Consider the following 27,452-nt stretch of genomic DNA (forward strand, 5'->3'; position numbering starts at 1 on the left):
GAAAGAACCTTCCCTCTTATCTCATGACAGCTTACTTTGCTTGAGAGCCTTTGATGAGGGACCTTGTCAAAGGCTTTCTGAAAATCTAAGTACACTATATCCACTGGATCCCTCTTGTTCACTTACTTGTTGACCCTCTCAAAGAATTCTAGTAGATTGATGAGGAATGATTTCCCTTTACAAAAATCATGTTGACACTTCCCCAACAAATTATGTTCATCTGTGTGTCTGACAATTTTGTTCTTTACTATAGTTTCAACTAGTTTGGCTGGTACTGAAATTAGGCTTACAGGCCTGTAATTGCTGGGGTCACTTTTGGAGCCCTTTTTAAAAATTGGTGTCACATTAGCCTTCCTCCAGTCATTTGGTATAGAAGCTGATTTAAATGATAGGTTACAAACTACAATCAGTAGTTCTACAATTTCACATTAGAGTTCCTTCACTCTTGGACCAGATCCTGTGCTCCATTTAGGACTAAATCAAGAATTGCCTCTTGTGGGTTTCAGGACTAGCTGCTCCAGGAAGCAGTCATTTAAGGTGTCAAGGAACTTTATCTCTGCATCCCATCCTGAGGTGACATGGACCCGTCAATATGGGGATAGTTGAAATCCCCCATTATTATTGGGTTTTTTATTTTTATAGCCTCTCTACTCTGCCTAAGCATTTCACAGTCGCTATCACCATTCTGGTCAGGTGGTTGGTAATATATCCTTATTGCTATATTCTTGTTATTCAAGCATGGAATTACTATCCATAGAGACTCTATGGTACAGTTTGGTTCATTTAAAATTTTTACTTCATTTGATTCTACTTTTTTTCATATATAGTGCCAAACCCCTACCAGCACAACCTGTTCTAGCTATCTGTTTCCAATGATCAAACCTCCCATTACTAATACCTGTCTCTTCATAATAACTGGGGTTCCCTCCCCCAGAGAAGTATCCTCAGTGCGAGAGGATACCACAACATCATCTGGAAGGAGGGTCCCAATTATGGGATTGTTTCCACCTGCTCCAGTTGGATGTTCTCCTTCCCTGAGGCTTTCATCCTTCTCAACAGCACCGGGGCTGTCAGACCAGGGATGGGACTGTTCTACTATGTCCTGGAAAGTCTCATCTATGTACCTCTCATCTTTGTACCTCTTTGTCTCCCTTAGCTCCTCCAGTTCAGCCACTCTGGTCTCCAAAGCCCGAACACAGTCTGAGGGCCAGGAGGTTCTTGTACCGAATGCACACATATGCCACCTGCCCGAAGGGCAGATAATCATACACGTTGCATTGGGTGCAATAAATTGGACAGCCCCTCTGGTCACTTAGGAGTGGACTTTTTAAAGTCTTCCTGAGTAGCCCTGCCCCTTGGTTAAGGGTTGATGGGTGCTAAAGGACTTAGGGATCAAAGCCTCGTTAAGAAGCTCTCAGCCTTGCCTAGCAGGCCATTAGCCTCAGCATACAGTCCCCCAAACAAAACCAGACGATATATTTCAGTCAAGCAGCAAGCACCCCACCTCTTCCACTGAGACCTGCCTCTGCCCAGCTTCTTCTCCTGAGGCCCTGTCCCCGTCCACCCCTCTTTCCCCCTTTCCTCCCCCTCCCACACCTCTTACCCGGGTAAGAAGGGACTTGCCTGTGGAGCTGGGGCTGGGAAGCTGCAGCTGCCTGGCAAAGGTAGGAGGCAGCCCTGGCTGAGTAGGGGATGATGCAGGTGATGGCTCGACGCTGCCTCGCCTCCTCTATTCGCAGTAACTGGATGTTGGGTGTATGGTCAGTAGATCTGATTGGACACTGTCAGGTGCCCTTTTTGACCAGACTTTCTGGCTGGAAACTAGGCTCCTGGCCACCTTAGCTATACCCTTCAAAACTGACTTATTCATCTGAACTGCACACACAAATCCTCATTTGCATGCACATGTGCCTCTTTTACACATGCAAGTACAGGTTTTGCATGTGCACACAAATGTGGGATCAGCAGTGTTGGTGGGGAGCTTCATGAAAATGTAGCACAGAAAATGTAAGGGTACCAGTGTCTACATCAGTGCTTTTCATTCCTGCTCCTTCTCTGATGATTTAATGTGCCCAGATTGATTGATATGACTAATTAATTATCTGTTGGAACCCAGTAAGCAGAAGTTTTTTAATAAGCATTATATATTTATTGAACAAAATGTTCTTTCAAAAGAAGAGCCATTCAGCTTTATAAGAGTAGTTTAGAAATGCTGCTAACTGCAGTTCAGAGAAAAAGGAAGTTGAGATACTACAGGCCTTTCTTTGGGAGCTGGATCCAAAACCCATTAAGTCAGGTGAAGACTTTCTGTTGATTTCAATGGGCTTTGAATCAAGACCTGGGACTGCTGCTTAGGGAAGTACTTGCTTAGCCCATACTCGTGTGGATGGGGTTCTCCAAATTAGATATAAATAAAAAAACAACTGCAAACTTTAACACAGTAGTAAAGTGGCCTGCATTGCAGGGAGTAAAGCTTGTGTGGGTGTGCAGTGTTTCTGACTCTTGTGATCTTGTGAATGTCATAATATTTGTTGGGTTTTTTTAAAGTTCCTGGAGTCAAGTGATGATGTGAGAATCTCAGCTTTCATTTACAAATAAAATGTGTTTCTAGCCCTCACGAATGTGGAGAAAATGTGACACAAATGTATCCTAAAGGATGTGAAACCAGAAGACAGATGAAAAGAATTAAAAATTTATTTATTTGTATTTGTAAGCCACTCCTATGCTTTCTTGACTCATGGTTTTTGAAATGTTGGGGTTGGGTGTGTGCTTGGGAGTGTGTGTGAGAGAGTGAGAGAGAGGTGGAGGGATGGTGATGGTCAAAGCTCTTCTGTTCCCCATTTATTTCTGCTGTGGGAAAAGTGCAAGAACATTGTATTTAATGAGGCTTGGTTTAACCTCCAGCTGTGAACACAGGCTTAGTCATATTCTGTGCTTAAACAACTTTTTAATAATTTTATTACAAGCCACTTTTGTCCATTTATGGAGACAGAGATTGAAAAAGGCCAGTTAATCACAGTATGAAAAGCTGTGAAGTGGTAATATCATATAACTTTATAATGCATAAAGAGGTACAAATCACACAGATCTCAATGGTTGTCTGAAAAAATTCAAAGAATGGTACATAGAAGCTAAGGATTAGCTTGAAAGAATTCAAGATGAACATTGCCAATAAGTTCAGTTATGAATTCAAGATTAATTTTGAGAGAAATTCAAGATCAACAATGTGAAAAGAATTCAGGGGAATATACAGAGAAACATCGATCTCTGCTTTTTTGTGCGCGAGAGAATTTTAATCCTTGTGATGTGTCTCACTGACAACCTTAGACATTGAGGTTGGCTAACCATGTGTCCCTACAGTCTCTCTCAGATGTCTCAGCCATGACCAGGAAAGATGTCCTATAGGGCTGGGAAGAGAGCAAATTCCAAAGCTGGTTAAATTTTTATCATTGGTACATTTTTTTTAAGGGAAAAATTGCCTTTTTGACCAAAATAAACATTGTTGTGGAAAATGTAATTTGTTTTTACAATTAAAAATGAATTGAAATTTTTGGTAAGAATTTTCATTTTCCAGTTTGGCTTTCAGGACAAATTTTTGTTTTTGAAAATAATTTTTTTTAACCAAAAATGGTTTTCAAAATGAAGAATTCTTAGCTTTCCGGTTTGGATTTTTCATAAAATAACAGCAACAAAAACCTTAAGAGATTTGTGGGAAATTTAAATAAATAAATATCCCATGAAAAATCATCATACTTTTTTTGTCCAGCTCTGGCTAATTTTCTCTGGCCATTCAAGGCCCAGTTCAGCAACATACTTAAGCACATGAAAAACTTTAAGCACTTTAGTAATCCTATGGAAGTCAATAGGCTCAATTCTCCACTGCATCTGAGCTTGGGTTCGTGCATGTAGACGTGGTCCCAGCTTTAGTTAGAACAACTGAGGGGTTGGTCTAATTTGCACCAGTGGAGAATCAGCTCTACTCCTTCTGGCCTTGGAATCTGTGCTCCTACCCCACCACTGCTCCATCCCTTTCCCAGCACACCCCTATACGGAGTTTGGAGACCAGCTTAGCACAGCTGCTAGCTTCACTGCTTCTGTTGAGCTTAGGGTGACCATATGACAAGAACAAAATATTGGGACATATGAGGGGGTGCCGCTGAAGCGCACGTGCGCGCGCACACACACACACACACACACAAAATAAAGCCTGAGTGCCACCGGATCACAAAACATATATTGGTCAGGATGCGGGACAAACAACCAAATATTGGGATGGTCCCAATTTTATTGGGACATCTGGTCACCCTAGTTGAGCTTCAGAGGGGTAGCCGTGTTAGTCTGGATCTGTAAAAGCAGCAAAGAATCCTGTGGCACTTTATAGACTAACAAACGTTTTGGAGCATGAGCTTTCGTGGGTGAATACCCACATCTGACGAAGTGGGTATTCACCCACGAAAACTCATGCTCCAAAACGTCTGTTAGTCTATAAGGTGCCCCTAGTTGAGCTGATACTTGTGAGCTGTTCTCCTCTGCAAGAGGAATTCTCCAATGACTCTTTTTGGCTGGAATCGATCCACTTTGCCCCACCTTAGTGGGGCAAAGGGGCCAAAGGAGACTACTCCCAGGCTTAAAGTTATACATGTATTTAAGCACCTTGCTGAATTGGTGCCTCAGTCCTTGGCTTCTCCATGAGTTTGCCAACAAAAGGGGCTGATTGTGGAGCTGACTGTTGTGCTATAGGCACCTTCCACTGGTCTGAAACTCCCAAACTCATTGCATACAAGCCACAGACCAGCCACTGAATGGCAATGGAAACAACTCCATTTTGTATTTTAATACAGTACTTATGGATGTAAGAGACTAAAAGCCCTGAATCTGAATCCCAGCACCAACCTCAGCTGTTCCAGTCCTTGGTCTCTCACTCTTGAGCAAAGATTGCCAGTTAGGTGATTATAATTATATACTGTATTTTCATTTGAGCTGATTACTTGAGCCTCACACGAGTTATTGGGCTGATCTTTCTCTGCTGGTATAAAAATGAAAAGACAAGACAACTATTCTTGAATGTTAATGATGTATTAAAGCTCCCTGTCTCAGTTTCTACAGAGGACAGGGAGCATTGTAACTGGCACTGTTTTTTATTGCTTATACCCCATGGAGATGCTGATAACAAATATTTTTACAATAGAGTTTTACATGCTGAAATCTTCTGGTAAACCTCTTGTTAACAATCTCCTGCTATTCATTAATGCTTCTCCACAGAATTATCTCTCCTCTGTCAATTAAGAACTCCAATTTTCAGCACTTTAACCAAATGACATCTGCTGTTTTTGCTTCTTCAAATCTTCATTTACCACTCCCTGTCTAAGCAAAAGCCAGTGAGATGTACAATCTGAAATGTATGGGCCAGAGTCTGTTCTCACATCAGTTTTTGACACAAGAGGAGTTACTCCCAATTTGCTGTTGTATAAGGCCAAGATCCAGCCCTATCTTAAAAATCTAAATACACACACACACACACACAAATAAATTCTGTATTTTTCATTGGAACCCCAGTTGTTTCCTGTGCCACTTTTTCTCAAAGGCCCCTGCTGCATGTTGTTCCCACAGTTGTCATCTTGTTCCAGAAGAGAGAAACACAAAAGGAGTTTGGGTGTGTCACCTGTGAAATTAACTTGAGCTTCCCCACTTGCCTGCTGGATAGGGGCTCAGGAGACCTGTGTTGTTCTTCCCAGCTCTGCCACTGGCCTGCTAGGTGACAGTAGGCAAGTCAGGTTACCTTCTGCACGTCTGTTTTCCTGTCTGTAAAATGGGGATAATAATAGTGAGCTTTTCTGAAAAGCACTTTGAGATCTGCTGATTAGAAGTGCTATAATGACATAGAAGATATTAAACAGAGGGGTATTTAATTTCATCCCTTAACTTTCCTTTCATCTGCAGTATTTTGAGAAGTTTCTCTCCTTTTAAAAAAAACCCCACCCAAACAATAAACAGTCAGGTCCCAAAATACCCAATACTCGTGTAAATTTAATCACATGCAAGCAGTCCCATTGAAGCTAATGGGACTGCTCAGATGTTCTTAACGTTGTACATATGTTTTGCTGTAGCATGATTGGTAAGAATATCTTTAATGGCTGAAGCTTAATTCAGTTTTTAGTTAACGTCATGATAGATTGAAGGGGAGATGGTAGGATGGGATCTGAGGAAGTAATGGCTTGGGGTTTGCTTACTGGCATTTAAAAATGCAGCTGCAAAGCACTGATGGACTGCCTTGAAGCCAGATAAAGATGTGCAGCCTCCATTTAGGTCTTGACTAAGGATGCTGATGGTTTCAGCTACTGGAAATACCAGAAGCAATGTGGCTAACACTGTTTGTGCCATTTTACATGTGCTGGTGCGTTGTGGCCAGAGTATACAATCCAGGGGATTGCTTCTTGTATTCAGGTCAGAGTGGCTGTGACCGTGGGGCTTTTTACTTTTCTCTGCAACACGGAGGGCAGGTCACTTGCCAAGATCATTTGGGTATATCTCACTTAATCCATTCCCTGCCACTGCAGGGGCCTTGGGAAGTGGTGCATCTTGAGCCTGTCTGTTCTCTGATGGTGGCACACTGTAATTTAATTGCCTGTGGACTGTAATACTTTAGACTAGTTTTGATTGTTGGGGTTAGTGATTATTAGTGGTCTGTGATGTACAGGGGGTCAGACTAGATGATCTGGTGGTTTCTTCTGACCCTAAACTCTGTGACTCTGTTAATCTGGATTTGAGAGCATTACCCTACTGGCAACTCTGGCCATCCATACAAGAGTGCATGTGTGTCAACTCTGGCCATCTGTATGTGTGTGTGTGTGTGTGTGTGTGTGTGTGTGTGCGCGCGCGCACGTGTGTGAGTGGGAGACAGAGATCAATTTCAGTGGGAGTTGGATGGTTAAATACTCTAGACAGCTTTGAAGATCTTACCCATATTATGTATGTTCCTTGTGTGAAGCTAGCTGACAACTTGTATGCAAAGCGTCTGTCTCAATCATCAAATTAAGCCTATTCCAGTCAAAACTGGATTCCTAGGGAAGTCGTATCCCCCTCCATACCCTTAATGGTGGTGTTGAGGACCCATAAAAGCTTTGTACTGAACAGCTGGAGAGTTCTTCTGGTGCAGCCAATATGGAAAACAGCCATAAGACTGTCTTCTAAGCACCTCCTCACAAGCCCTGGCACAGAGGGTGTGCAGGGAGGGGCAGAGCTGGAGATAGGAAGGGCATGTTGGGAGTGGGGTCACAACACTTAATGCTGCAGGGATTCTGGGCAGTGCTGCAGTCCACAGGCAGCTGGAGATAGGTTGCTTAGATAGCCACCCAAGATGGTCTGTGTTGCTCTAGGGGCTGCAGAGCAGCCCAGGATCAAGAGGGTGCAAAGGTGGCTTAACGCTACCTAATCACATTCCTTTTAAGAGGCGCAGCACAGAATATTGCCCCTTGTTCTTGTGGTCAGGCCTAGTGATATGAGAACATGGCCAGGAGGCAGAAATTTTTGGTTCTGTCACCAGCCCTTCTGCCGACTTGCTGTGGGATCCTGGACAAGTCATTTAAGGCCTTTTTTTCTGATTTTACTTACATCCATTTAAATCCGACGTAACTCTATTGAAGTCAATGATGTAACACTGAGTTTAATCATGCTGAATATTTTATTATAGCACCGTTATGGCTATTGAATTCAAGAGGAGTTCTTGTAAGGTAAAGTGTTATGCAATACAAGTAAGGGTATAACAGTTTGGCCAATTTTGTCTGAGGTTCCCCATCTTTAAAATAGGGATATTAGGCTATTTGTGTTTATTTGTCTCATAAGGAATTATGTGAGTCTTAATTTATCAATGTTTGTAAAGACCTTTGAGTTCAAATATTATCTTGCAAAGCCTGAATGTTAAAAAGGTCCTATTTTAGTAATCTGTAATAAAGATTAAAGTTTACCATGACAATAAAGTGTCTTTTATTTTAATTAAGATTTAAATTGCATAATATTCTTTTGTTCCCTCCTAGCTGGCTGACCGCAACAGCTTGCCAAGAAATTTCATTAAGGTAGCGAGATCTAGTACATTTATAAGCTGTGAGCTTTTGGGATCTGTGGGACTGCCTCTGAGTATTGGTGGTGGCTGTTTGGTGCACTGGTGGATCTTTCTTTCAGAGGCTCATGTTGGCAATTTTCCATTTTTAATAATCTGAATGTATTAAATGCACTCCTAATTATTTCTAACTTCTGCTCTGCATTGGTAATAAAGATATGGGTAAGTCTGTCAAAACTCAGACTGTACAATCAAAATTACTATTCAAATCAAAGCCATGTGCCAGTTTGAGGAGCTCACAGCTAAATGGCTTCTGGACCAGTGTGTGTCTGGAATAATAGCAAAAGCTTTCAAACTAAATCTTCCATTTAATTACCCAGATGCAAACAACTGACTGTTGAGTGTCAAAATTGAGGCAATTTCAATTACTAGAACAATTATGGTGCAGTGAAATGCTGCTAGTAGGTGGTGAAGTATATACACCACAGCAACAGGCAGGTGACTTAGATAATGTATTGTACTACTGTCCATAAGCACATTGCCCGCTCTCTAAATTAGCGCTTAGAATGATCTACAGGCCTTCCTCAGTAAATTGCACCTAGACACTGCAGATGACAACATGTGTTTCCAGCTTCTGATATCCCCCACCCACCTTTTGGCTGTCAAATTTGAAGGAACTCAGCCCCTCAGGCTGTCCAGTTCTTCACAAGCCTGACTTATCTAATCAGCTTCCTGACCTGTGTCCCCAGATATGAGCTCATTCCTACCTCCTCCCAAGTCTGAGGGATCTTTACACTGCAACATAGACATGTTCTTTCACTCTCTTTTCTACCTAACCCTAATTTTATCTATCATCCTCATACACACACACACACTGAACTTTGGTCCCAGTTCCACCAACCTCCTATGTACTGGTTCCCACTCACCTGTACAACCCAACCTCCCTCCTCCCTGCAGCTGCCTCCTTTACCTACCCGCACAAGAGCCTGAGCTAATCAGCTTCTGATTTACCCTTACTTCCTCCACAACTGAAATCAGAGTGCTTCCATATACCCAGCCAATCAGGATTCCAGCACTCAGAGTGCTAACTTTCCACAGGTCTCCTACCTGAAGCCTAAGTGGTGTTCTGGACCTTTAGAGTGAAGCCAAAATAACCAGAGTGAAATTAGCCCCTATGGAGAGGGCCAGGGCCTATAGAGCAATAAAGTCCCTTAAGCGTTTAAATGGTCCAGATGTCTTGTCCTGACTCACTGGATGGGGTGCATTTCACCTTAAATATTTAAATTAGACAAAAAGAGTGGAGCAGACCCTAAAAATGGAAATTGTCCATCTCTCTAGAGGTTGGGATGCTGGTGTGACATGTACATGCTTTAGAGCAAATCTTTTACAATGGTGTTGACAAAAATACAGTATATTGCAACTGTTGAGTTTATTGCAGATCTAAGAATCCTTTCCATTTAGTTTTACTGCATGCTAAGATATATTTTCCTCTAAAGCTCTGTTGCATAACAGGTGTAACACAGTTATGACGTTATGACCTGTGGGTATCATTTAAAAGTGATCAGAAATCTTGGCTACCCTCCAAGTTCAGGAATCTGCATTTCTCCTGAAAGAATAGATGACACCACCAATGCCAGTAACAGTTCAAGAAAATGTTGTGTGTTAGTGGCCTCTTCTATTCTTGCAAGGAAAACTCAGAGCCTTGAATGCGAGGCTTAGCAGGTAAGTCAAAAGTAAATGAATCTCAGCTATTTTGTTTTAAAATATCATGCTCTGTGCATAATTGCTTTGTGCTTTTGGATCTTAAATATACTTTGTGTGTGTGTAAGATTTCCCATTCACTTTTCATAATGCTTCTGCTCAGAACTTACAACAGTCTGAATATCATTTTCCTATGTAAAAGCGCTGCTGTTCTGTTTAAAATGAATGCCAGTGGACTAAAGGCCAAGTTCTGATCTTACACCAATTTTACACCATTCCAAGGCAGTTGGCTTTATGGAGTTACTCCTGATTTACATGGAGGAGGATGGGATAAATGAAAGCATAATCAGAGCCTATGTCTGTCAGGTTGCTATAGAAAAGTCCTTTTCATATGGAGGGGGCATAAGGGGGGAACCTCCTGATGTAGTGGCTCACCTTGCCAGGCAATGAGCTGAGCCCACCAGTATAACATGCAATCTGCTGTCTCTCTAGCTCACCATCAAGAAGTTAAAATGGTTGAAAGGTGAAGCGTACAGTGCAGTGTCTAAAAGTTATGACCACTGGGATTTCCAGAGTCCGTGACATTGTCTGCAGTTGTCCACTCAGTGCTTCCCAATCCCCTCCTGAATGGACTCCACTGACAGTAAATAAAAACTCCAGACACGCAAGTTATCATTAGTAGATGCTTTTCAACAGTGCAGGGCTTCACAAGAGTGATGCTTCTTTCTGTTTTCCATGCAAATTGGACTATCAAATGCCAGCTTTGACAGACTGTGGGAAGGTAAAAAGAAGAAAAAATTACCCAGGAGGAAAACAAGCAAAAACAGACAATCTGACAGAGCAACCTAGGGAAAAGGCTCTAATACTTCAGAGCATGCGGATACAAATTTTTTCCTCCTGTACAGAACTTCAGCTATTTCAGTTGACGACAAAGGAGAGAACAGTATTTGCAATTAATGAGCACTTATATAAATTCTGTTCTGAATGCTAATTCATTGATTATTGGAAGCTGACAATGTCATTTTCTAATATTCCTGGGTTATTTTAGAACATAGTTCTAATTTAAATAGTTCCATAGCTTTACTAATCTTATACATAAATGCTGAGAAAGATCTGGGTGGCTATCAAGCACATTTGGATCTTTCTCTGTTTAACTTTAATATAGGAATGATCCATTTTATTATATCATAGTGCAGGGGTCGGCAACCTTTCAGAAGCGGTGTGTCGAGTCTTTATTTATTCGCTCTAATTTAAGATTTCACGTGCCAGTAATATATTGTAACATTTTTAGAAGGTCTCTTTCTATAAGTCTATAATATATAACTAAACTATTGTTGTATATAAAGTAAAAAAAGGTTTTTAAAATGTTTAAGAAGCTTCATTTAAAATTAAATTAAAATGCAGAGCCCTTCCAAGACCAGTGGCCAGGACGTGGGCAGTGTGAGTGCCACTGAAAATCAGCTCACATGCAGCCTTTGGCACGCATGCCATAGGTTGCCTATCCCTGTCCTAGTGTATAGGAATTAGGTCCTCTTTGTTCTGTTTTTCCATCCTCTACAGCAGAAGTTAGCCTAAAGTATAACTAAAAAGATAATTTGTCTTACTTGCGTGCAGGAGCGGCGTCAGGGCTTCTGACGCCCTAGGCGGACGGCCATTTTGCTGCCCCCCGCGGGTCCGGTGGACCTACCGCAGTCATGCCGGTGGACGGTCCGCTGCTGGAAAGGCTCCAGTGGAGCTGCCGCAGGCATGACTGCGGTAGGTCTGCTGGAGCCTTTAGACCAGCGCACCGTCTGCCGAAATGACTGCGGCAGCTCCACTGGAGCCTTTCCAGCAGCGGACCGTCCACTGGCATGACTGCGGTAGGTCCACTGGACCCGCGTGCCGCGCCCCTGGCAAAATAGCGCCCCCCAAAAATTCTGGCGTCCTAGGCCATTGCCTCGGTCGCCTAAATGATAGTGCCAGCCTTGCTTGCGTGTAAGTTCTTATCTACATAGTTGGTTCAATATAGCAATAGCACTGACCAGACAGAAAGAAAAAGGAAAATAAATGTTTCTGCTTGTTAGCTAACCTTAAAATAGCAACATAAACATCATCCGTCTTCTCATGCTATTTGCATTGTAATCAGACTGAATAACCCTGATCACAGCAGGTCAAAAGTAACAGGTCACAATTTATTCTCTCTGCTAGAAAGAATAATAAGCTTTGGTTCAGACTTCAGGTGCATGATAATAGTTTTAAAAAGTTTATTATTAGAATTGATTGAAATTTGTCAAAAATTTGAGATTTCTAACAAAAAATGAAATGTGAAAAATGTTCCCTATTTTTTCATCCAGTTCAACTTCTTCTTCTTATTATTTTATTAATGATTAGACCTATATTCTAGAAGAGAGAGAAATTTATGGTGTTAGTCCGTTTTCACTAAGGTCTAACACTATACCCACTTTCACTGAAGTGAATGCGTAAAATACCCATTGATTTAAGCGGGAACAGAGTTGGACTCATTTCCTTCATTAAGGCTTAAGCTGAGTAACAACCATGTATAGACCTCAGGATCTGGCCAGTAGAAGTCTTTTTCTGATTCAAGACTTTAGGATTAATTAAACAGTAAAAGATGTTGTATGGTCATTCTCAGAGAATAAGTAAATAACTGCACTGGGGGAACCTTTGATGGGCTGTCAATGATGAGGTGTCTGACATGAAAATGAATGTGTTTAGGAAGCAGTGGTTTGGTGTATATGCTCCATTGTTCTCAGAGTCTTGTAGTTTTGGAGAAATCTATTGAAATGGGTGCAAATGAACATCATGCCTATAAGTCAGTTGGTGGCGGTGCAGATTGAACTCAAGATCTCTAGTTCTAAAGCACCAACCTCTACTGCCTGAGTTGAAAGACTGTTCTGTTAGGTAAAGCTGTCCCAGGCTCATCAATGACTGTATGTTGCCCTGCCACTCGCGGGGGACAGAATTCTACACTGAGTAATTGATGGACACTCTGTTTGACTACAGTGGAAGTTGGATTGGAGCTAAGTGAGACCTTGCACTTAAGTGATATTATGTGCCTGATCCTGCTTTCTTTGTGTACCAAGAAAGCCAATGGAAAGTACTGTGTACAAAAATGGAAAGCAGCATTAGGCCTTACATTAGTGTGTGCTTTAGGTTCTATCTTGTTATTTAAGGACTTGCTCCTGCTCCCATTGAAAGCAGGACTGACTCCTAACTAAGCTGAGTGGTGTGAAGCTTTTCATCGTATGAAGGATTTTCTTTCACAAGACTTGTAAAATGACTTTACTGAACAGTGATTTACTAAAGACCTGCAACTAAGATCATCTCCAAATGGTGATGTAGAATGAAGGTGATCAGCAATTGTGCTTTTAAATGCCGTTCTGATGAGAAAAGTAATTTAGGAGTCACTTCCATCTCAGTAATGAAAATTGGGCAAGGGAATAAGGGATTTCATTTTGTGAGTGAACTAACAATGCAAATACCAGGATTTTTAATTTAGGTTTAAATGGCGTAATAGTTTCTCATTTTGATGCATCATTAGTCATATTGCCTGTTAATGAGAGATTCACACTTTTCCTTGGTTAGCTTTAGACCTTGATAGCAAAGTCTGATGAATGTGTAAATGTTTATGAATGTCTGTGAGGTAATTGCACAAGTTTAATTGAAATGCTTTTCTTCTGCAGCCGGGAAATAATGGTGCTGAGATATGCTTTATGGGCTGTTGGAGGAAACCAGTTTTCATAGAACAAGTTACATTTTGAAACAAATTTTCTTTTAAAGAAAATTGTAAAAGGAAACTAGAACAGTTTAGTGCTCATGAGAGGGACTGGAGCAACAGCACTGAAAGTATAGCCCAAATAGGTCAAGATTTTATGCTCCACCCCACTAATGTGCCTTACCCCTGACCTGGAAAGACTATTACTGAGGTGATTAAGTTTTTGTACTTCAGAGAGATGTTTGTATCCCGTGAAGGGAGAATTTGCTCAGGCAGCACAGGGTTATGCTTTAGAACCAGAGGTCTGTGGTTCAGTCCCTATGGCTGACTTTACATTTGCACTGATTTCAATGGGAGCTGGATTGGCCACTAGTGTAGAAATGGATTTCTCCAAAACTATGAGACTCAGAGAGAGAACAATGGACTAACAAGGAGCATGAACACCCATTCACTGCTTCCTAAATACATTTATTTTCCTATGGACTCTTCCGATGCTGACAGCCCGTTGAAGGTTCTCTCAATGGTTTGTTCCATTTTTCTTTACCTAAAGGTCTGATTCAGTGTAGACTGAATTCAGTGGGCATCTTTACATTGATCTCCAGGGCATTGGATCAGACTCATGAACAGCAACAACCGAAACAACCAGAAGCTTTGTCTAAACAGAGAAGTTGCACCAGTTCGACTAAAATTGGTTTAAAAACTGATTTAGTTAAACAAATGAAAACCCCTGTGTGGAGCCTCGGTTTTATTGGTTTAATTTGTGCCTGTAAATTTACCAACACAAACTAAACTTCTATAAACCAGGTTGAAACCAGAACAGTGTCCATGCTGGGGCTTGCACCAATCTCTTTAATCAGTGTAAAATCACATCTTCAGCTAAATCAGTGCAACCTTGTGTGTAGACCAGGCAAAGGTGTGGTTGCCTTAAATTGTTTGGCAAGACAGATTGTCACAGGGCAGCTGGCACCTTTAAGTGAACTGTCCTGCACCAGAACAGCTGTCCCCAATTTGGCCAATAAAGGAGGTTGGGCAGCACCCGGGGAAGGATCAGGGAGAATTGGAAGTCAGGAGAGCAGCAAGAGGGGTTTGCTGTTTGATCTCCCCAAGCTAGAGAGAGCTTGGGTCAGAGGGCTGAAGGCAGAAAAGCCGGGAAGGGCGTTATCTGCTAACTCCCAAGCTGGAGAGCCATGGACCTGAGAGGTCTGAACAGGGGAGCAGAAGAGGGGCATTCCTGCTGATGTCTCCATGCTGCAGAGTGGGAGCCAGAGGGCTGAAGGCAAGAGATCAGCAGAAGGGGTAGCCTGCTGGCTTCCAAGTAGGGTTGCCAACATTTTAATCGCAGGAAACCGAACACCCTTGCCCTTCCCCTTCTCCAAGGACCCCCTCCTACTCTCTCCATCCCCCCTCCCTCCTTCATGCACTCTCCCACACCCTTGCCCATTTGCTCAGTTTCAACAGGCTGGGGCAGGGGGTTTGTGGTTCAGGAGAGGGTAAGGGCTCTGGCTGGGAATGCAGGCTCTGGGGTGGGGCCAGGGACGAGAGGTTTGGGGTGCAGGTGGGGGTGGGGCCCAGTGGTTAGGAGTGTGGGAGGGGGCTCTAGGATGGGGAAGGAGATTGGGGTGTGGGAAGGAGTATGGACTCTGGGCATGGACTTGGGGGTGCAGGTGCTGGGATGGGGTCAGAAATGAGGGATTAAGGATGCTGGAGGGGGCTTTGGACTGGAATGCAGGGGTGTGAGGGCTCCGAGCTGGGGGTGCAGACTCTGGAGTGGGGCTGGGGATGACGGGTTTGGGGTGCAGGAGGGGGATCCAGGTTGGGGACAAGTGCAGGAGATGGCTCAGGGCTGGGGCAGGGGGTTGGGGTGCAGGAGGGGGTACGGGCTCCAGGAGGGAGTTTGGATGTGGGAGGGAGTTCTGAGCTGGGGCAGAGGATTAGGGCATGGGAGGGGGGTCAGGGTGTGGATTCCGGGTGGTGCTGACCTCAGGTGGCTCCTAGGAGCTGGAGGGATGGCCAGGGTCTCCTCGTGCTGCCCCTGCAGCTCCCATTGACCGTGGTTTCCCCCTGGCCTCCCCTCTGGCGGCAGCAGTGCTGGCTCCAGGCACCAGCATTCCAAGCAGGTGCTTGGGGCGGCAATCTGCAAGGGGCAGCAGTCTGTGTGTTTTTGCCCCCAAGCAGCGCATTGAATTGCCACTGCGGAGGGCGGGGGCCGTCTGTGTGCCATTGGGGCGGCAGGCGCATTTCCACGGTGGTGGCAATTCGGCAGCAGCTTCTGCGTTCAGCTGTCCGCGGTGGCGCAGCTTCTGTCTTCCGGCTGAAGACAGAAGCTGCCACTGAATTGCCGCTGCCACGGAAATGCATGTGCTGTCCTAACGGCACACGGACTGCCCCCACTGTCCGTGGTGGCAATAAGGCGTGCTGCTTGGGGCAGCAAAAACAGTAGAGCTGGCCCTGGCTGGCAGCTTTCTGGGAGCTGGGCACGGAGCCTGCCTGCCCCCCCCCCCCCACTCCCGCCTGCGCTGGAAGGGCTAGGGTTGCTCTCCTGGCAGAAGGACAGGAAAGGACTGAAGAAGAGCCAAGATGTGGTGGAAAATGCTGCAGTATGGTGTGTGTTATGTTGATGAACTGGAAGTTGTGGGATCTTAATTACTATGTGCACTGAGGGGCAATACATGGACAATGTTTTGGGATTTTTGTACAGATACATGCACTGTGTTTTTCTGATAAACTAGCCCCGGGGGGGTATTATTGAGCTAAGAGAGCCTTTTGTGGAGTGCTTAAGGACTCGAAAAGGGAAGTGGGATACTAACCTGGCATTATGGCACCCAGCCGCAAGAGGGCACTCAGGGATAAGGGGGATTTATTCACAAGGATATTTTGACTTTGCTGTCAGGGCAATCTGTAATGTGCTAGAGAAAATGAACACTTGGTCCAGAGTACCAGGACCCTTCTCAATGGGAACAACTCATCTTGTGGCAGGAGAGCAAGATGCTGAAAGATAGAAATAAATAGCCACAAATTGCCCATCTCTATCCGTATTCACCCAGTCACTTCCATGTTTGTGTCAGAAAGTGGCACTTTTCTATCAGTGCAGTTTGTAAGATTCCAGTGCAGCAGAATTACATGTTGGGCCATGCACTCTAATCCCCAGAAAGGCATGCATTGTCCTTCTGGACTGGAGCGTTACCGATAAGAGCCTATGCATCTGTGATCACTCTAGCACATAGCAAGGACTTTAAAATTCCTTGCTGTACTGTCTGCCTTTGTTCACGTGCGTGCACATATGCATGCGTTCAACTCAGATGCAGGAGGGAGCAGTACACCATGCCCAGAAATGTCAAGACAAAATGGAGGTCAACGGTAGATAACACAGTGATGGAATCCAGCATTGAGACTGCTGGAGCCACATGTTCATATGTGATAGGTGAGGTGCAGGTTGTAGCTTGCACAGCCACCCAGGACAAATCCTCTGTTTCAATATAATCAGCCAAGAAATGATTACACGTTGGACCATGGGACATTGTCATTAAACGAAGGTGTCTGGTCATCAGATTTGCATAGACCTGTCCAACCCTTCTCCCCAAATGCCTTCACCCTCAAACTTCCAAAAAAAGCCCAGGCATTTATACAGTGAAGTAAATCTTGCCCTCAGTTCCAAGTACATTTTACTTGCAAGAGTGAGCTACATTTCAAAATATTACTGTCTTTGACTTTTCACTTGTCAAATGTAAAAGTTGGGAAAACAAGACAATGATCACTTCTGATGCCATCTTACAATTCCAAGGAAAGTGTTAATGTGCAATCTGGGCAAATCATTCTATGGCAACTGACTTTAAAGGGATAAAACACTTCTAGCAGGTTAAACTATGTGGCAGTAATATCCAGTTCTTTAGGTTAGCTGCCATGAAGACTAGTCATCTCTGCACATCCTGTAAAAGGAATAGGGTTAGCGGGCTGTAGCTATGAACTCGTTAGATCACACTGGATCTTTTTAGAAAAATATAATATTTGAGAGCTCAGAAACAGAGTTCCCAAACAGATCATTGCAAGAAAAAAAATCTCTACGGTCAATGATGGGAGAATGGTGAATGTGTTCTAAGGGAACCAAACTTTTCTGCTGTAAAATGGGACCAAGCAGTGAAAGTACACCCACCACCAATGCTGCAGCGACAAGAGTTCTAAAGGTTTTGGCTATGGTCAACCCCTGGGGTTACTGGGGAGTTTTCTTAATCTGAACAGTTGAGCTGATTTATGAGACATTCCATTAAATTTTATTGCACCGATGGTTTTTATTTAGTTCTTTTGAAGTGGAAAATATCATTTTTGCAGCAAATGCAAGTCAAAAGTCTTAATGGAGCATAAAAATCCCAAAGGTCATGCTTTTAGCGCTTTAAAATGGAGGACAATGCATTGCTTGACGCTCTTAAAATATATAAAGTTAATGGCATGTTTATGGTAATAAAATGATATAATTCTCATCCCAGGTCCTTCATGTCATCCTCAGGTATACTGGATCTTTTAAAAACAATTCTGCTGGTTCTAAGTGTATCTCATTTCAGCTTCACCAAGTGAGGGAACTAGACAGAGACTCCCTCATAAGGGGATTATGCAATACCATTATAATACATGATCATTTGGTGGTCATTGTGGGTATTATTTTCCATAGAATGTGTGTGATTTATTACATTTATTTGTATGACATGTAGAATATTTATTCAAGACTCTTTGTGTGCAAGAAATTCTTAGCCAAACAAGAGATGGTGTCACTGATACGCGAAAGCTTTCATAAATGAGAGTGTCAATATTTAAAAACACTTATTACTCTCCAATTGCCAGTTGAATAGCCAATGTCATCTTAAAAGGAGAGATAGAAAATGGTTTCTGGTATATTCTGATCGGTCTATGCTACTTTTCTTCTAATAATACATTTTTATTTTACAGGAATGGGGTCAGAGTTCATGTGAATAATTTTCCTATCTGCATATTAATGTAATTTTTTTTTTTTAGTGATCTGAAATTTAGATGAAGTTGGGCAAAATAAAATATCTGCCCAGTCTATCTGCTTAATCTCCAACCACTTGACAATGTTTTTCCAGAATTGAGGAAAGGAAAAGCATTTTAACCATGATGGTTATTTTAACCATCATTTCAGGGAAAAGTTATTATGGGAACAGGCCACAGAATAGAGATGGTCACAAGGAAAAGCTAATAAAGACTTCTAATCAGAATGAGCATTATTTTCCTTCCTCTGGTTAATACAGATTGTCCTATTTTCTTTCTTTGTCTTTGCAGCAATCTAGCTCTGGGGATTTGAGGACTCTAAGAAAAGGATTATCCCCGTACCACTCTGAGTCACAGCTGTCATCACTGCCGCAATATCAGGATGCCATGCAAAATGTAAGAGCCATTTAGCTACCTGGTGTATTTATACAGACAAGAATCTTAAATTTCTGAGGAGAGATCGAGCCTGAGCTCAGGCCATGAATGCAAATATCTGACAGGTTGATAGGTCATTCCTTCAGAACTAAATTTTACCCTGAAATCAGTGGTGTGAAACAGAATAAAATCAAGCCCTTTATCACAAGACTTATTCAATTTTACAGGTTGCAGATTTCCAGACAGAGGAAAGTCTGGTGATTGTAACCCATGAAATGTTGAGCTCAGGATTTTCTAGTTGAGGTTTCTCAGATAACTCAGAAACCTGTCACTAAGTGCCTATCTGAAAACAAAGGGGGTCCAATCAAATCTGATGCTCCTTTTCTTAAACTCTTATGGCCTGTGTCAAAAAATCTGACACTGGATAAGATAAAAGACATTGCCAGGTTTCTAACAATTAGTAGTCAGGATCTCTAGTGCTCAAGTTCTTGGTGCTTTCTGTTTACCCTGTGCTGCTTCTGTACAGCAAGTAAGTTTATGTAACAAGATGGGCCTGCTCTGCTTCCTCTAAAACGACAAAGGAGGTGAAATGTCTTGAGTTTGCTAAACAATATGCTGTTATCTTCCTGGCTCCTCCTTTCAGTCCCACAACCCCCACTGATTATTGTGCAAAATGTAGCTGATGAGAACATACCAAACAATCCTTGATGCTCTTCTTCCAAAAAGATTGAGGAACCTCTGAATGTTATACTTGTTCAATTATATCACGGTAAGGATTGCTCAGTACGGGTAGCCCTGGTAGTGTCCAGACACATGCTGGCTGTAAAGTGATATGAAATCGATCCAGGGTCTGATTCTGACAGTGTGCAGATCATAGCTTTGAGTGCTTATTACTTTTCAGGATTCATACATTCCAAGTCCACAAGGGACCACTGTAAGCATCTGGTTTGACCTCCTGTATAACACAGGCCATAGAACTTCTCCAAAAATAATTCATAGAGCATAACCTTCAGAAAAACATCGTTTTGATTTAAAAATTGTCTGATGGAGAATCCACAATGACTCTTGGTTAATTGTTCCAGTAGTTGATTACCTTCACTGTTAAAATTTTATGTCTTATTTCCAAGCTGAATTTGACTAGTTTCAACTTCCAGCCAGTGGATTGTGTTGTATCTTTCTCTGTTAGACTGAAGAACCTATTATTAAATATTTGTTCCCCACGTAGGTTCTTATAGACTATAACCAAGTCACCTCTTAATCTTCTCTTTGTTAAGCTAAATAGATTGAGTCTGTTGCTACAAGGCAGGTTTTCTAACCCTTTAGTCATTCATGTGGCTCTTCTCTGAATCCTCTCCAATGTATCAACATCCTTCTTCGGTTGTTGACACAAGAACTGCACACAGTATTCCATCAGTGGTCTCACGAATGCCAAATACAGATGTAAAATAACCTCTAGTTCCACTCAAGATTCTCCAGGCTATGCATCCAAGGATGCTATGGGAGTTGGAGTTTGGAAGGCAGGAGTCGGGGGAGTCTCCTAGATTTTTTTTTTTTATGGACACTGTTCAAGTGGTATGGATTTTCTACTTATATATCCTGTCTACTCCTGCAGAGGGAGGCTGGGATGGGGATTTTTAAAAAAAATAAAATCTAAATCAATTAAAAAAGAATAAATAATGATAACTGCAGGTACTTGCTTGCTGTATAATAAGGTGGCTGAGGCACAGGTCTGGGAATCAGGAGATCTGGGTTCTCTTCCAGTCTCTCTCTCCTGTGTGAACTTCTGCAAGTTATTTCACCTCTCTGTGCCTCCGTTTCCTCATCTATAAAAGAGGAGAAATAATTACCAGCTCCATGGAGGTGTTTTTAAGGCTTAATTCTTTGCTTAAGGAGCTTTTGACAGAACATGTTATGTAACTACAAGGCATTATTATTTAATTTTTGGAATGCTATTTCATTTGTTAAGGGATTGCTCCAGAGTTCATCTGTTATGGTCAGATGTCTTCTCCAGAATTAATCTAGTAATGAATTAGGATTGTGAGATGTAATTTAAGTTGCCCATATGTGGTAACTCCTCATGTCTTTCTTTTTTAAAAACTGATAGTACAAATATGCTTAATCATTGTGTTCCTTTAATACTCTGCTGAACAAACGTTTACCTCTTAGGGATGGGGCAAAAGATATCTCTAACCATGAAGCAAGTTTTTGCTATACTTTTGCTACTAAAGATGGCATTTAAGCAATTCAGTTTCTAACAGTGTGAAATCTAACTTGCAGGTTTTTGGTGTATGAGCTTTCACTGAGTCAAGTGTTTGTAACAAAGCTAAAGATAAACTCTAGAGGTGAGGTGCTGCAAAGAACTCACAACCCCAGGGGATGGGGATTTAAGACGGCTTTTGCTCCTCAGCACGGTCAGAATTTAGACAGCCTCCTGCATCTCCCCTAGGGATGCAGCACTTCCCAGAATCTCTGCAGTGCTGCATGTTATGGCCCTACCCCAACACAACCCTCCCACCCAAAGCTCCACTCCACGCACCTCCTCAATGGCTGTCTTCCACAGTATCTGTACCAGGAGAATCCTCCATTGGCAGGACCCAGGGCTTTGGAGCAACTTGACACCACCCTGGCCCTTTTATCCAGAGTAAAGGGGCCAAAGCAGGGAGAAGGATCTCAGTCTAGAGATTTTGAAGTATGCTAAATGGCTTTTGTAATGGGTCAGCATAATAGTTTATTCCTGTAAATAAAACCTGATGTGTGACAGTAATGCACGATATGGGTAGACTATCTCTGCTGGGCTGACAAATTATAGCAGGCAAAGTGCCAGTGTATTGTTGGGATTGGAGAGCAGGAAACTTTAAGGATCCTATTTAAATTGGTGGAAGCAGGAAGCTACTTTTTGGTGTTGTCTCTTTGGGGAGATTGAGAAAAGGCCCTGTAAAACTAATACGCCACTACAAGAGAGGCCCATGCTTATAACTATCAACCCCCAATGTATAGCTTTGAACCTTTAGACCATACTTTGGTCAGGTTTTCAAGTTTTTCTTCAGAAACATACGGCTAGAAACATACTTAAAAAAAAAAAAAAGGAAGTGGAGATTCTCACATATCCACATGAGTCCAGCAGCTGGGGTTTTAAGAAAAACACCATTTTTTCTGATACTTATAATAAAATCGCAAGAGTTGGCAACACTGAGAAATCTTCTAATTATAAGCCAGGGGCAGGAGAGAAGTGGTGGTGCTTTTCCAAGCTCTGCTCATAAAAGAAGCTCTGCCTACTCTCAGCAGATTATGCAGCTGTTCAGAATGACTGTGCCTGGTCTCTGTGCGCTGTTGGGCTCCTTGCATGGTGAGGCAAGAAAGTGAAGAGTAAGTGGTGCTATCCAGGATGCCAACTACTGTGACACCAAGATGGGACCTCACTCATTTTTGTGACCAGATTGTGACCGTCCCTTTCCTTTCTTACCTGGAGACGAAAGAATTAACAATATTGCATTGAAATTATAATCACTGGGCAGCTGAGTTCACACCTCACTGAAATGAATGGGGCAGTTCACACCCCTCAGAGCTGTTGTTTTATGCCCTTTGCAGACTCATCTCTGTTTCAGGTTCATTTAGTTCACATTTTTTTAAGGTTTTCTTTGCAGCCATAACAGCTAGGTTTGCTTTTTATTAAAATGGAAGTTGAGATCCTGGAGAACAAGAAAGTAGTTTTAGAAAAGCGCCGGTACGGCATACAGAGCATGTGTTGGCTGTTTCTGAGCCTTGAATATAAGATTCTGGATGCAGTTCTCATCTTTTAAATGATAAGAGAATACTGCTTCAGAGCTCTGTAGCATGAGTGCACAGCCCTCAAGCACCCAGGCCTCTTTCATATTGCTTTTTACAAATGAATACCTAAGAAAAGAAGAGATAATTTAATACCAGTCTAGACTCATATTCCTACAAATTCAGGTATCTTCACCCTGGCAACTTCAAATCCTTATTTACTGGAGGGGCCAGTTATAGCAAACCCCAATGTTTTTTACAGCCTTCTCAGAGGTATGGAGTCCCAGCAACCGGCTCAAGGCTCCTTCTCACTCTCCCCAACTTCTGGCAGTGCTGCCCTGTCCAGGGTTCTGTAGCTCCACCAGCCAGCCACACTTCTACAGCTCCAGCAAGGAACTGAACTCCCGTTGGTCCTGCAGCTCTTCTTATACTAGGCTTCTGGGCCCTGATTGGCTGTGTCCCACACAGCCACTTCAGGCAGCTTAGAGGATCCTTTTCACTGCCCTTTATTGGGGTGGGGTGTGGCAAGACCATGCAGCCTCCAGCAGGGGGCCTCAGCGGGTCTCATATACCCCATCACACCCCCTTTCTGTAATTTTGATTGTGTTGAATCCAGGAAAGTATAAAATATTAGGAAAATATATCAGTTTGTAGAGGTTCTTTCAGAATTAGAATAAAATTCCCAAATCACTGTAATTATTTTGAGCTTTTCTAGCAATCTGGCAATAAAATAAAACGTGTCAGTGTATCTTTGTGTGTATATAAGTATACATGTATATTCTGCGGTAAAAGTAATGGGGGACTTTAACTACCCAGACATCTGTTGGAAAAGTAATATGGCAAATCACAAAATTTCCAGTAACTTCTTGGAGTGTATTGTGGACAACTTTTTGTTTCAGGAAATGAAGAATATAACCAGGGAGGCAGCTGTTTTACTCTTGATTCTGACTAACAGGAAGGAATTAGTATTGAATCTGAAGGTGGAAAGCAATTCAGATGAAAGTGATCATGAAATATTACTTGTCATGATTCTAAGGAAAGGAAGGAGTGAGGGCAGCCAAATAAAAACAATGGACTTAAAAAAATCAGATTTTAACAAACTCAGAGAACTGGCTGGTAAGTTCCCATGGGAAGAAAATCTGAGGGAAATGGGATTTTTGGACAGCTAGCAGCTTCTCAAGGAGACAATATTAAAGGTACAACTGCAAACTATTCCCAATGCGAAGGAAAGATACGAAGACTAATAAGAGGCAAATATGACTCCATCAGGAGCTCTTTAGTGACCTGAAAATCAAAAAGGAATCCTACAAAAATGTGGAAACATGGATAAATTGATAAGGAGGAATGCAAAAGAATAGCACAGTCATGTAGAGACAAAATCAGAAAGGCTAAGGCACAAAAAGAGTGACACCTAGCAAGGGATGTAAAAGGCATTAAGAAGAGGTTCTTTAAATACATAAGAAGCAAGAGAAAGATGAAGGAAAGTGAAGGTCCTCTACTTAGTTGGGAGGGAGAGCTAATAACTGTGGACATCAAGAAGCTGAGGTGTTAAATGGCTATTTTGTTTCAATCTTTACTGAAAAAGATAATGGTGACCAAATACTCAACACAAGTAATAATAACTACAAGAGGGAAGGAATGCAAGCCCAAATAAGAAAATAACAGGTTAGAGAATATTTAGATCAGTTAGATGTATTCAAGGCAGCAAGGTCTAATGAAATTCATCCTAAGGTAATTAGGAAATTAACTGAAGCTAGTTGAATCCTGGAACCATTAATAATTATCTTTGAGAGCTCCTGAGGACAGGTGAAGTCCCAGAAGACTGGAGAAGGGCAAACATAGTACCTGCCTTTAAAAAGGGAAACTCAGGGTACCCATGGAATTATAGACCAGTCAGCCTCACTTCAGTGCCTGGAAGGATACTGTGTGATGTGGTGTACAGGCCCCATGGTGAACCAGGGTAGAGAGTAGAGCAACTGGGCTAGGGAGGCCCACACTCAACAGGTGCAAGGCATATTTCTAGTGGAGGAACATTTTCAAAGAGCATTTGTAGCCCAGGAGAAGGGGGAATGAACTGCATGTGACACCAGGAAGCAACGCTGTTGTGGAGAACTGTGTAGGGAGTGGCAACTAGCCGTACTAGCACAGGACTTGGGGTCTCCCCGCTCTTTGGGAATTGAAAACCCTGAGGCTGATTAACTGAACTGGACACTGAGAGCCTGAGAAAAGTCTGACCATGCCCCAAACTCAGAAGCTCCAGATTGATAGGAAGTGACCCGGGGGTAACATAATTTGGGGTAGTTCAGTAGGTGGCCTTGCTGCCACCCAGCTGCAGGGGCACACTGTGGTAGACCACTGCGCCTGACAGCCCACCCTGACACATGCCAGGGAAGCCACCTCTCCCTAGGATGGCACAAGTCCCCGTACCTTGGCCACCACCTGCTCCTTTTTAGTGATGAACTCTGTGGGAGCAATCTGAGCTTTAAGTTGGTTTGCACTACTTGGAATTTCTGATGTTGCAAAAAACTCTTTCCAATGGACTCTGAAGCTCTTTTGCAGCTCATTATTTGGGAATGAGCTGATCTTATCAATTTCTGTTGTAAATTTCCATGACTCTGGTTCATAAAGAAGGACAGACTTGATGCCTATGTTAAAAATCTGTATTTTTGCCAGTTCCAAATCATGCTACTTTTCCAATTTTTTTCAAGGTTATAACAGTTTTTTGCTGCTTTTGATATTCATTGCTTGATATCTATCACTATCATTGTACATCTCACTCTCTAGATTGGTAAAATGAATGACTTCAAGTGTTTCTTCATCTTCTATAATAGTTACTTTTGGGACACCGATAGCCACATATTTTGTCTTCCCTCTGTTGATAAACAAACCACCTTGTTTTGCTGTGTCTGCCAAAAGTTGGGTCTTTTCTTCCATTAAGTGATGTGTTGAACTAAGCAGGACACGTCATCAGCAAAAATGAGGTCATTCAATTGTGTTTTATCATTGGCATTAACCTATAGATCCTTGATTATTCTAATTATTTAGTTGATATTCCATAATATGCCCTAATTCTCTAAAGACCGTCTCTGGATACAATGTCAAAAGCCTTCTGGAAATCTACAAAATTTATCACAAGAAGTGCTTGCCACCTCATACTTTGTTCTATAATGCCAGTATGGTCTGCACAGGATCTCAGTGGTCTAAAATCTGCTTGATCCTGTCTTAAATTGTAGATCTATTTGTTTCTTGATATATTCAAGGATGATAATGTACATAATTTTCACAGGCACTGAGAGTAATGTGCTTCCTTTCCCGTTATTACACTTGGTAAGGTCACCCTTCTTTAGCAATTTTACTATAAGGGCTCTCTTCCACTGGGTTAGGTTCTTTTAGTCATTCTATATTCTACCCAGACTTTCCTTGTGGTTTTGGCAGGCTGTTTCATCACTTGCTTTAACCATTTCTCCAGCTGCTTTCCCATTTTTCAGTTTACTGATGGCTTTTCTAGCTTCTTATATTGCAGTATCTCCATGATCAAAATGAAGCTCTAGTGCTAGGTCTTCGTTATGTATTTCTAGCAGGTCACTTGGGCGTGGTCTATTTAAAACAACCTAAAAATGTACCACCCATCTTTCCCTTTTTCCTCTTCTGTACTAAGAGTCTTTCCATTTGCACCTTTAATAGGGCCTGTAGTAGTGCTAAAGTTCCTGTTAGCTGTTTGATTGTCTTACATAAGATTGTAAGGTCACCTCTTTGGCTAGCATCTTAAGCTTCTTGACATTTTCTATCAGTATATGCCCTTTTATCTCTTGTAGCACTCCTCCATTTCACCTCTTGATGTAGAACTCTGTATTCTTCTTGCCAATTGCATTTTCTAGATAGCACCCTCTGATGTTTTCCCACAGAGTATCGATGTCTTGTTTCGCTTTGGTTGATTCAGTTAGAACACTGAATCTGTTCTTCAATTCAAGCTGAAAAGCACTTTTTGTCTTTGTGTTTTAATTGTATTCTGTTTATGCATGGTCCACTTTTAATCTTCAACATCCTCTTTAACTTGATCTTCAAGTTAGTGATACAACAGTTATGGTCGCTGCCCACATTTGCTCCCCTATGCATGTACATCTGCCAAGGAGCTGCGCAAGGTTCTTGAAATGCAGAAGTGGTCTGTCTGGTTCTTAGTGGCACCATCTGGGGAGTTCCATGTCACTTCATGGATTTCTTTATGAGGAAATATTGTTCCACCTATCACTAAGTTGTTCACATTGCAAATTTCTATTGATCATTCACTATTTTGATTGATGTCCATACCCCTGTCACACTTGCCTATAACTTTATCTAACCCATCATTGTTATTTCAAACTTTTGCATTTAAAACCACCTCTAGTCACTATGATATTATATGTTGGGACCTTGGCTAACACATTCTGTAACAAATCATAAAAAGTATTTTTTTCTTCGTCTGGATTTTTTATGGTTGGTGCATAGCATTGTATGACTGTTAGTCTGAAGAATCTAGTCTGAAACCAAGCTTTAATAATTCTTTCTTTGCCTGATTCCTGCCCTGCCACATTCAACATTAGGATTGCTATGCCAGCTTCAGTCTACCATCCACAATCCTGGAATGGAAATGATCTTCTTTATTTCTCTATATAGTGTAATTTGTTTGAACCTGTCCATTAACACTCCTTGATTTCATGGATATCAAGATGGAATCTATCCATTTCTTTAATTACTTGGACAGCTTTAATAACTTTGTACATTGTTCCCACATTCCAAAATCTGATTTTCATTATTGATCTGGTCTTGAGCAAGAGACTTCTCAGGACATGGGCTTTCTTTACA

The 27,452-nt window shown here is 42.1% G+C and overlaps 1 protein-coding gene across 3 annotated transcripts in view; it reads left to right on the plus strand.

The window, feature by feature from the left end:
• The window catches only part of CCDC85C (coiled-coil domain containing 85C), a 165,905-nt gene that overhangs the window by 110,781 nt on the left and 27,672 nt on the right, over positions 1-27,452 (plus strand). Inside the window, exons 3-4 of one of the 3 annotated variants that reach the window (XM_030558785.1) lie at positions 8,034-8,072; positions 18,762-18,866. The exons of 1 other annotated variant lie outside the window; for it this stretch is intronic. In XM_030558785.1, the coding sequence (XP_030414645.1) occupies positions 8,034-8,072; positions 18,762-18,866 (144 nt within the window). The remainder of the gene's footprint in view (positions 1-8,033; positions 8,073-18,761; positions 18,867-27,452) is intronic. One more of the 3 variants, XM_030558786.1, reaches the window with a different exon arrangement.

Source organism: Gopherus evgoodei, chromosome 4 (assembly GCF_007399415.2).
Source record: "Gopherus evgoodei ecotype Sinaloan lineage chromosome 4, rGopEvg1_v1.p, whole genome shotgun sequence".
NCBI classification, from domain to species: domain Eukaryota; kingdom Metazoa; phylum Chordata; order Testudines; family Testudinidae; genus Gopherus; species Gopherus evgoodei.